At 33.0% G+C, this 11817-nt stretch overlaps 3 protein-coding genes across 3 annotated transcripts in view; 1 reads left to right on the top strand and 2 right to left on the bottom strand.

The window, feature by feature from the left end:
• Positions 1-23: 23 nt before the first annotated feature.
• On the bottom strand, positions 24-4335 carry LOC126848755 (protein bunched, class 2/F/G isoform). Its single transcript, XM_050589905.1, has 4 exons — positions 1721-4335; positions 1393-1444; positions 1105-1308; positions 24-859 (listed from the first exon to the last, which is right to left on the bottom strand). The coding sequence occupies exons 1-3, from the start codon at positions 3556-3558 to the stop codon at positions 1105-1107; spliced, it is 2094 nt and encodes a 697-aa protein (XP_050445862.1). The 5' UTR covers positions 3559-4335; the 3' UTR covers positions 24-859.
• Positions 4336-4470: 135 nt separating this feature from the next.
• Positions 4471-8776, top strand: LOC126848753 (nuclear pore complex protein Nup133). The gene is made up of 4 exons (XM_050589902.1): positions 4471-4703; positions 5040-5379; positions 5548-8377; positions 8475-8776. The coding sequence occupies exons 1-4, from the start codon at positions 4609-4611 to the stop codon at positions 8606-8608; spliced, it is 3399 nt and encodes a 1132-aa protein (XP_050445859.1). The 5' UTR covers positions 4471-4608; the 3' UTR covers positions 8609-8776.
• Positions 8777-8812: 36 nt separating this feature from the next.
• LOC126848754 (uncharacterized) overlaps positions 8813-11817 on the bottom strand; it is a 4388-nt gene continuing 1383 nt past the window's right edge. The window contains exons 5-14 of the mRNA XM_050589904.1: positions 11743-11817; positions 11490-11657; positions 11141-11322; positions 10709-10935; positions 10437-10579; positions 10165-10365; positions 9859-9984; positions 9482-9636; positions 9100-9286; positions 8813-8988 (exon numbers count right to left, since the gene is read on the bottom strand). The exon at positions 11743-11817 is cut by the window's right edge and continues 81 nt beyond it. Of these exons, the coding sequence (XP_050445861.1) occupies positions 8849-8988; positions 9100-9286; positions 9482-9636; positions 9859-9984; positions 10165-10365; positions 10437-10579; positions 10709-10935; positions 11141-11322; positions 11490-11657; positions 11743-11817 (1604 nt within the window). The 3' untranslated portion in view covers positions 8813-8848. The remainder of the gene's footprint in view (positions 8989-9099; positions 9287-9481; positions 9637-9858; positions 9985-10164; positions 10366-10436; positions 10580-10708; positions 10936-11140; positions 11323-11489; positions 11658-11742) is intronic.

Genomic DNA, 11817 nt, shown 5'->3' with positions numbered 1-11817 from the left:
TAATCTTGCTAAAAATTTTCACATTGTGATAAAAATGTTTTTATTACACATTTTTAAAATGTAACATAAAATAATGACAAAGTTTTTTTTTTGATAAACAAGATTTTTTATGTATATCAATAGCCAGTTTCTTGAATAATAGTTTAGGTTGTATAACATGATATATATCACACACACACACATACACACACACATTATGTGTGTGTGTGTATATATATATATATATATATATATATATATATATATATATAAAATTTAAAAGACTACAAAATATGAAAATCAGATTATAAAACGTGAAATCTAATATTCAACAATGGAAATTTAATATTTAACATGGCAAAATTTTCGAACAATATCTATTTCAGTCTCAATACAGAAAACTAAAGAATTATTAATAAGAACACTGTAATGATATATATGTAATATCTCAAAAATATTATTAAATATTAATCTCTGTTTATCTTGCTAATTACATTGTATGTGTGTGTGTATATATACATATGCACGTGCTTATGTATGTGTATTTATAATTGAATATTCGTAATTTAACTAAACATTTTAAATTAAAACGATAAGAAAAGTAATCTAGGAATGTTAAGCTGCCTATTCTGCTGTACTGTTATTTTTTTTTTTTTTGTAAACATAATTAATTTTAGCATTGGAAATCGTGTTTCTAATATAAAATAATGTAAACTCTGTCACTCTAACACTGCTTAGTCTTGACATATACATGTATATGTTTTCTACTTTTTCCGGAATTATAACAATATATATTTTCGAAATCATTTATTATTTTAAAAAAGAAAAAAATTCAAGTTTTTTTTGTATAGTTTTAAATATATTTTTCCTATATGGTAAACTGAAATAGTAAAAAATAATCCATTATCTTTAATTTACTTAAAAAAAGTCTAATGCTAATATATATTTATATATAATATAATAAATCTCATTATTTATATATATATATATATATATATATATATATATATATATATATATATAAATTTCTAAAAATCTCATAAAGAGTTATATACAATAATTATATTATCAATTATTTACTTGACAAAGTATCGAGAGAGATAGAAACTTATGTACAATGGTTACCTATTGACCACTTCCTGAACTGTTTTGGGGTAATTTCGCTGTCGATTGGCTTAATTGAGCCAACGTTTCTGGAGTTGCATGTGCTTTTAATATTGAATTTTCCGCTTCCAATTGATTGATACGATCCATAAGTTCAGCTATCTTTTCTTTTAGTACTTCCACTTCTTCTCGTACCGCGAACATTAAATGACTTTTAACCAGATCCTAGGAAAAATTATAATATTTTACGACCATTATCATTTATTAAGTTAACAAGCAGTAAATGGCTCGATTATAGCAGTCTCTTACCATAGCTTGTTCAATCTTGTTATCAATTGCCACAGCGCTTGTCCCCGACATACTATAATATAAATTAATATATAATACACACACACACACACACACCACACACACACACACACACACATATATATATATATATATATATATATATATATATATATATATATAATACTCATAGAAATAAAATTAAATAATATAAAAAATGTATAAAGTTATATAATATAAGAAATGCAATACACATACACAAAACTTTGAAATTTGCCATTTATATATATATATATAAATTATTAATTATGTTTGGTTTTAAATTTGTAAGTTGTATTTACACGAATACCTTTCATTATCTTCGAGAGTACGATGCTCGTCGCTGCCTTGTGTCACTTCAGCCAATGATGATTCCAGAAGAGTTGCGTCGGCCGACTGTATGGTAGCAGCATTAGCAACAATACCAGAGATAGATTCTTGTTCGGGATCAGATTGATGAAATGTAATGTTTCCTTGCTGCAGTCCACTCACGACATTTTGACAACCAGTTGTAACTTGCGTAATTTGCACCGGAGCAGTACTATTAGATGTCTGCGGTTGTATCTGCTGAGTCGAAGATGCGATCACTTGAGATTGCACCGACGTTCCAGAGGGATGAATCGTCGACGAGGTTTGCGCCGTCTGAGGAACTTTATGAATATTTTGCATGCCTTGCATCCCCTGTATGGCAGTTAGTGGCTCGGAAATTTGGGTCATCTGCGTTGGGTTTTGCGTTTGTAAAGACTGCTGACAGGAAGCGTCCGACTGATGCTGGGTAACGAGAATGTTCGGTGTTTGAGAGGTCGAGACTGAAGTTTGCTGCACCGGTTGACAAATATTCTGCACTGGTAAGGATTGATTCTGCGTGCTCACCGTAACATATGTTTCCTCATTTGAATGAGGAATGTTCTGCTGCGATGTCACCGTGCTATTACTAGTTTGAGTTATGATAGGAATAGAACCTTGGGGCATACTCTGAGGTTGCCCTAAATTATTAGGATGAGCAGCTTGCAAATTGGAGGGTAATGTAGATCCTTGACTCCCTTGCGGAGGTTGCTGTTGCTGTTGCTGAGTGACTATCGGTTGAGTTTGAGACTGAAAATATTGCGGGATTTGTTGCGTAGGCGGCTGCTGCACTTTAGCTTGGGTTTGCGTAGGATTATGCTGTACATTGGGAGGTATTGAATTATTTACTGCATAATTTGCACTCGAAACCGATTGTGCAGGATTACTCGAAACAGCAATCGACGAATGCACTTTGTCCGGGTGAGACGATACCGGTCCATTAGTGTCAATATTGATTCCTTTATCATCAGTCACTACGGATTGTTTCGCAGCTTCTGGGATAACAACTCCGCTGTCAGTGACTCCATAAGATATGCACACCTCATTTGGATCGGATACCTTTGGAGTACCAATAGCTGTCGGTTGATTGACAGATGTATGATCCAAGTAATCCATGCAGGTCCACCGTCCTCTCTTGAATGGCTCTGTACTTTCAATCTTGACCACTTTGAATCTTTCATTCCTACCATGGGAGTGAACTTCTCGCAGATCAGAGTCCTGCTTAACATTACTCGACAATAAATTGATTATGTTGTTGTCAGTGACGGATGTAATATCCAGAGTATTGATATTGCTATCGTTAACCGAATTACTGACGTTCCCACCTTCGGAGGGTACAATCGCCAGGCCATATTGTGAGCTGGTGGGGATCACCGGTGCCGTGCTGAGGGCGGCGTGGCTCGTGTTGAAGAAGACGTCCTCCTTGGAGAACGTGTCCTCGGAGTAGCTCGGCGTCTCGATATCGAGGTCGGTGATGCGCGAGTGCTCCACGGAATTGTCCTCCGTGTGCGATTCGTCCAGGTCATCGTTGGAATCCTCGCCGGCGTCATTGCTCATGCGGCAGCCTACGGTGACGCTGGTGATCTGAAAGGACGACGTTTTCTTCCGATTGCACTGATTCCCGCCGATCGTTCCCGCTTGCACGTTACCCGGGGCGATCAGAGTAACCTGCTGCTGGTGCAGCCTGTCTACCTCACCCAGACGAATCGTCTCCGTGGTGGTGCGATGAACCGGGTTCGATATCTTCCTGCTGTTACTACCATCCGACAGCTTGTGCGATTTTCTGTGCACATTATCTGCCATTATTATGGAAACTTAACATACGAGAGATACGATTGTTGAATCCGTCCTCTCGAAGCATGGTAGAACCGACATCATCTCGTTCAGTCTCTCATCGCGATTTCTCCTCATAGGTATGTCTCTTCAATTGTTACCGAGATCTATCCTGATAGATCCGTGAGATGACTCTCTCTTTAATTCTCTCAATCGTTTGCAGCACCGCATGCTCCAATTCCCGTAGAAGACACGAGACGACGGTTCGAAGGCATACTCTCTGCTTTTGGGATGTTGACAGTTCGCTTTCTGTTACATTATATTAATTTTACGGGAAAGAAGCGTATTCGCTCCAACACCGTCCGTGAAAAATCGAGTCTCGGCTCGTCTATTGCGCGTTGATAAACGTCACCTATCTTCGCTTCTTCAACGATCGCAGTACCGTTCCAGCTCGAAATTCGCGTTCGAAATTACTATCTCGAAAGCAAAATATGTATGTTCTCCATGTTCCCTTTTTATACATGTGTATCACGCGTTATACACTGTATAGGTAAGCGGCAGTTTAAAAATGGCTTCCGAAAGATTTTGCGATTTTTGACGCTAGGAAAATTTCGAATCGTTTGATTGAGCGATCAAAAATGACGCTATTTTCATTTGCTCTCGAGCGCAAAATTTCTTCGTTCCGATTGGTCGTCGAACACCTTCAAGGATCTGTTTCACTCTAGAGTATGTAGTATGTATGTAGTATATACCTTCTCATACATCGCCCTGTTGCTTCTTTTTAACGATATAACGACATCACGTAATCGCTGGCCACGGACTTCTGTATATTGATATTAGATCTACATATGATTCTAGAGTCCTAGAATCATATGTAGATCACCCAATATAATATGTAGGTGCTTACAGTCTACTATAGTTCAGTGATCTACATGTTTACAGTTTATGGTGAAATCTGATGCAAGAAAAGCCATTTTTAATTGGGCAGAATTTGATATGGCGTATTTCAACGTTCTAGAATCTAGAAGAAAGGTTAAAGTGAAGTTAAAATAATCTCTTTTTTAGCCCAATTTTAAGAAAATGGATCGTACCAATATAGGAAGTTCGTTAGGAAGGATATTATCCTCTCCTAGGAAACGAATATCGATTGTTCAATCATTAAAGAAAAATAGTTCGTAAGTTCTTTTTAGTATATGATTCATTTATATGTAATTACATTGGCATGTTTCTTTATAAGAATAATACAAAAAAATTACTTTAAGAGAAAAAACATCTATGTGCTTTTTTAAAACCTTTTATTTATTTATGGAATTAAACTTCTCTTATATTATTCTCTTATATTATTCTTATACTCATATTATTTTTATATATACACACATACACACACACACACACACACACACACACACACATATATATATATATATATATATATATAGACACATATAATTAATTATTACTATTATTTTATCTTAAAATATTAGCATTCATATAATTATATTTGATTTTAGTTCAACAAGCATATCTGGGCGTACAAATCAATCTGTACAAATAATATGCAGAACGCAGAGTCATACAGTAGAAAGCTTTGGCTCTCCGTTGCCAGTCTTAGTTACTGAAGCATTAACATTTGTAGATCGGAATATAACTGTCAGTGTAAATGTATCTGTAGATGGTTGGGCTTGGCTTGTATATGGCCGCAAATTACTTGTATGGCAATGTAAAGCTAATATTCATGATCCCAAACAAAGAAGAACCTTCAAGACACAGTGTCGTGAACTGTTGCTGCCACAAAGTGATTTGGCTCATAAAGCAAATTGTATAGCAGTTTGGATATCACCTAATCAACAGGTACTTAAAAAAGATTAGATTTCTGCAAATAAATCTTAGGATATGTATTCTTAATATATTGATATTTTGCGAAAATATGATCGAGTAATAAGATTTTTTACAAAATTTTTGTAAAAAATATTGTATATATGTATATGTATATAATTCGCATATGGTCTTATTTAACAGGTACCTAGCTGTATGGCAGTGTCACCAGAGGGAGTAGTACGTTTTTGGGCTAGTATAGCACATGAAGGATCCTCTGTAGAAACCAGTGCTGAACTTGCGGGACAGGAAGTAGATTGTCTTATACATGTACCAGGACATGGGTGTATTTTAGCTACAACTACATGCACAGTGGCATTGTTACAGCCACAATACAACAATGGGAAAAACAATATTACATGCCAAGTACTTCGAACTAGTCAAGGATGGTTTGGTGGTATAGGTCGTAGAATGACCTCTCTCATTTTTGGTGCGATACCACAATCGCCCGTTGCGGAAACAAAATTGGTGAAAGTTACGTGTACATCATTGGACGAGGGAGGATCTAGAGTTCTCATTCTTGCAGGATCTTCCTTGCAATATTGGTTTTTTTCTCCTAATGAACAAGAAAAAATGGAATTTGATGAAGATATTACTCATATCGTTCAGCAAGCATTCCAGAGAAAAATTTGGGAATCAAGCCCTCAAAGTATGAATACATGGTTCATTGATATGCAAACATGTGAAGAAGGAATAGTTCTTTTAATGGCAGCTTGCGCCGATACATCCGTTCAAATTCATTTCGCGCTTGGATTATTACCCTTGACCGACACAACATTGTCAAATTCATTTAAATGGTTTATACCAATTAAAATTGGCCCATTATTTTATCATGACGATATAGAGTCCATGCTAGTATCCTATCATTTCATACTATGTAGCTGGGAGGCAATTATATACAACCAGCATAATGTACTTGTAATTAATACCGCATCCGAAGTCGAACAGGATAAAATCGATTTAGTGAGGGGCGGCGAGGACAGTATACTTGGTGGTGCTATATGCTCGACGACTCCAGTATTATTCACAAAAAGCGTTGGCTTTGTCTCTATTACACCAGTAGATTTTGCATTACAAGATTTCAATGCATATACAGATACTACTGCAAGTATGGATTATACTTATAAAATAAATCAAACAGCACAAAACTTTTCCACTCTTATATGTAATGATGAACTTCAAGATATGTATTGCAGTTCTGACGCGGCTACGCAATTACGTGCCGCGTTTCTTCTAAGTCTACGACAAAATAAGATGCAATGCAACGAGATTCTCTCTCAACTTTTCCCTCTGCAAGAAGAACCGGTAATGGATATTGATGCTACTCTTGATACGCTCGTTTTAAAAGTTGCCAAAGATTTAATCGACGATTATCCTGCAAACGATCCAAGATGGATTCACCATAGGGATCTGTCAATGACGATAAATGCAGTCACTTCGATGCAAATACCTCATCAATTGGAAGGAAAGCAAAAGGCGTTAGATCTTTTCAATATATTCTTGAAAGAGCACAATTTGTGGAGTAGATTTTGCGCGGTTACATGCAGAGGAACTATCATGTCCACCTCTCATGTACTCGGTGAATATACAGAAAAGATAATCGCGGCATTGACTTTATACAATTTACAAAATAGATATGCTGAAATTATAGACGCAGTTATAGATCAGACATTAAATCAAAAGGAAGCTCAAGTGTCCGATGAACTTACAGCACGCGATGTATTCTACCGTGAAGTAAGCACGATACACTTGTTTCTGCCGACCTTGGTAGAAAATGCATGCGAGATTACACAATCTGAGAGACCTTTGCAACAAGTTGGACAATATATTATGCAAGTTAACACTATTTTATTGGCTATATTATATGAAGTAGTGAAATATCGTCAGTATAATGCTGAGCGCTTCGTCCCTGCGAAATTCTTGAATGAAATAACTGAATATCTTCCCTGGACAGCGGCGCCGGGTAAACATGGCTTAAGGAGTTGTCTCAATACAATGCAAAATATTACCATTAAATATGGTATAACGGGAACTAGCGATTCGACTGTTAAAAACGAATTGTACGAACAATTAGTTAGTCTAATTGATTTAATATTGGACGGAAGAAAATGTCATTTGGAAAGCATTCGTGGTACGGAAAAATTTGAAGTACTTTTAAAACAATACGAAACAGAACGTGCTAATTTGATACAATCATTGATTAAAGAAGAGCAATATGATAATGCTGCCATGCTGGCTGAAAAATATTGCGATTTTCCTTCGCTTGTGCAAATTTGTGAATTAACTAATAACAAAAATCGATTGGATGGATATGTAGAAAAATTCGCAGCGCAAGATTTTGCTGGGTTTTTATTTTCTTGGTATGTTAAAGACGGACGTCAAGGACAATTAATCGAAAGATGTAGACGCGGCGGTACTGCAGAATTGATGGAAAAGCTGTCGGAACATCCCACTTTGTCCTGGGTTCAAGCGGCACTAACAGACGAATTGCAAGTCTCTGCTAATACACTACTTACATTGGCAGCTCAAGAACATGAGCTAGTCACTCGTAAAAAATCAATACTTTCATTAGCTAAGTTGGCTTTACTCGCATCGGATGAACAGGAAGATAAAATAATAGATCGCATAGAAACTATTAACACTGAGTTGACACTCATAGCTTATCAAGAGGATCTACCAGCGCAAGTACTTACAATGTACGGTTACGACATTAAAAATCTACGAGTACTCGCACCAAGAGAATTAATTATGTTATATACTTCGAACGACAATGTCATGGCCAATGAATACGATTTCAAGAAGGCTCTCGATTTACTTGATTATATAGATCACGAAGAAGATAAATCGTCCATGAGATTACAAATTTGGGCGCGTGCGGCTCGGCGGAATCAATGGGACAACGTAGAAAAGAATCCTGAGCAACAAGTTCAAGAAACATTATTTTTCAAATTAATGGATCTTGCATATTTTATGGGTAAGCGGAATGTACAAAACATTTACAGATTTACACAGTTTTATAAACATACTAATGTATATGTATAAACATATTAATGTGTATTTTTGCTATGTAGGTGGGAAAGCAGATGAATTTTTACCATACATTGATCTGCTTTTGAAAGAACCAGAGCTTGGAGAACTTGCTGCGTCAAATAACTTTCAGTTTCTTATAAAATTAATATATGAATATGCTTATCGGAACTATTAATGAAAAAAATATTTGTGAAAACAATAATTTCTATCTTATCCAACAAAGAAAAATTGTTACATAATATCAAATGATGAAGCAGCAGTATTATGTGATATATTAGAATCACTTATTAAATTCAATTATTTATATTAATGTCAATTATTTTTATCTAGCTTTTATATAAATAAAAAAATATTGTATCTACAAAATACAATTTGATACTTTAAGTTATTTTAAATTTATTACAAAAACAAATTCTTACATGTTAAATACAAGTAGTTGTAAATAAAATATTATAAATACATTTATAAATAAATTTCTTTTTGCCGAGTTTTCATAATACTTATTTTGCATTCTTATGATATATCTTACTTGATTTGGTGACCTACATTCCATTTCTGGAATTCAAAATGAGTAAAATATAAACATGAAAATATAAAAATTGATGTATAATATAAAAAAGAAAAGATAAATTTTTATTATGAGAGAATGTGAAAAGAGAATGTTACCTGCACATTTATTAAGGGAAGTGGCATTTTGTATACGAAGATACATGTAAGGACAGCGTGAATTAATACATATAAAGTCGTCAATTATATTAATCTCTTTATGTACATCAATTTGCTGACATACATGTTCTTCATCGAATTGATTCCAAGAGCAAGCTTTTATTATTCCATATCCAAAATTATGAACCTAACATAAATATTAATGAATGTCTCAAAATATACAATTTTAGCAGATAATCAACAGAAATTTCAGCAGATTATATCATTAATTCATTAATTAATTTGAATTAATTTAAAGTTGAAAATAATCATTTTTATTAATATCTTCTTTATCTGAATTAATTTTCTAATCGAAAAAAATTAATTTTTTCGAAATACTTACTGTAATTGTAATTTTTTCTGCATTAATTATGTATTGTGGATGCAATCTATATGTAATTGATTTTGAAGGACTGATATAATCCTCTATTTCATCTTTAAATTCTGAGGATTTATTCGCAAATTTCGACATACTTACCGGCTTCAGAATTCGTGGTACTAAAACAAAGTGAGTAGCATTTATTATAAATATAAATATGATATAAATTATATGTAAATTATATATGTATGTATGTATGTATGTATATATATATATATATATATATATATATATATATATATATATATATATGTTGTGCTATGTTTGATTGTTTATGTCTCTATACATAAATATGCTTCAATATTTATTCAAGTAATTATGCTTACGGTATCGGTACTTACTTGTTGACAAATATTGCATAATAGCATCAATATTAGGACCAAGTATTGAACGGTCTTGCTCTGATAATATAAATGGTTGAAAAAAATCAGAATTTTGTTCTGATACATAATATAAAAAGTGCAGATCTGTAATTATACTACATTAATGCATCTCTTTTTTATATTTATTTTTATCTTTTATTTATTTATTTTAAAACAATTTTAAAGCATAAAAATGTATTTATTTCTTTGCACGTAGAAATTTAAAAAAATCGTAAGAAATTTAAAAAGATAGAGCTGTTAAAAAGAATCTATATATTTTGTTACCAGGATAAAGATGTTTAATTTCTCGTAATAATTTCAAAATTGTCTGTTGTTCCGTTTCTGAAAACAGAGTTAATGGAGCCAATACTAAAATCACTTGACCAAGATTTCCTATTGTATGTTGCTGCCATTTTGTCTGCCAAGTTTCATTCAAATTATTAAATACTGTATTCAATATTGTACCGAAATCGAAATGCGTAGGCCCTGTATGTAAATTTTTAAAACATTAATCATATAAAATAAAATGAATGCGATATATATTAAATAAAACTCACATGAAATCTTTGTAAAATTAGATACAGCGTAATAGGCAAGACTAGGACTATTTGTCATATTAAGCAACCATTGTCCTGATGTAGCATGCAGAATTCCCATTTTTGACCCATACATTGATATATCTAAGTCATCTATTAATGTTCTGATAAGAACGGAGCATAAGTAAGAATAGAGCTGTTGGTTAATTAATTAATATTCATATCATCTTTAATATAAAATTTTTTAATACAAAATTTGTACAATGCGATGGAGTACATCGATTTCGACTTACGCGATAAAATTCATTGTATATTCTTTAGTCCAAGAACCATCAAATACGATCAATACCTCCACTTGCGGATAATGTTTTCCATTTCGGCAAAATAATTCTGTTAAGAAATGTTCATTCGCATAAATATAGAATTTGGTAACTGCGTAATCAACCAACTGCTTAAGAGCTTCTGGAGATTTGAACATAATTCCATTGTGTTGAGCCAAAAGGTAAGATGCAGCATACGTCTGTTATAAATAAAAATTATTTGAATGGTATATAATTTATAATGACTTATTCATTTTCATATATTACATTTATTTTCTATAAAATATAATAATACCTATGATATACAGTACACAAATTTATATATATAAATTTTTCTCCACATACATATAACATAATATATATTACAATATATAATACATATATACATAATATATGTTACAAAACCTGTTCATTCAAAAATGTCTTTGGCACAGCATATGGGAAAGCCTTTTTCCTATCACAAACTTTAATATTTTCATCAAATAGAATTATACCTTCATTTGAATAATACATATCAAGGATTTGACTCAAACGAAGACTGTTAAAGTGGTCTACCCAGGTCTGTATCTTATTTGCTATGATGAGACCTATATATGGATCGTATAAGAAAAGATATAAATTATCCGCGAATTATCGGACACCCTGTATATGTGTGTATATGCATTTATGACACAATAAAAGCTAATAAAAAATATCAAAAAAGTTACAGATATTTATATTATTTTTTGTGTAATAAAAAAAGTTACAGATTTACCATCAATGTCACCGACTATTTCAGCACGAGTGGCATCAAAATAGCCTTTTTTATTATTTAAATAATAAACATTAGGACGCATAGTATTATTCCAAAATCCGGTAGCTCCAAGCTCCATATCAGAATTTAATATAGGTCCTTGATATACCACCATTTCCGCTAAATCGCCTAGAAAATTAATATTTCATTTTATAATTTTAATTTTGAGATAAGAAAATAATATATATGAATCTCGTTACTTGAAATATTCTACCTGCTATTGTTGCTAGCCATATGTTGTCTAATTTTATAGTAGAATTAAGTAAAAGAAGATATGACATTGATCTGT

Source organism: Cataglyphis hispanica, chromosome 4, assembly GCF_021464435.1.
Source record: "Cataglyphis hispanica isolate Lineage 1 chromosome 4, ULB_Chis1_1.0, whole genome shotgun sequence".
Lineage (NCBI taxonomy): Eukaryota > Metazoa > Arthropoda > Insecta > Hymenoptera > Formicidae > Cataglyphis > Cataglyphis hispanica.
The sequence above is the reverse complement of the archived record's forward strand: the minus strand, read 5'-3'. Positions and strand labels throughout refer to the sequence as shown.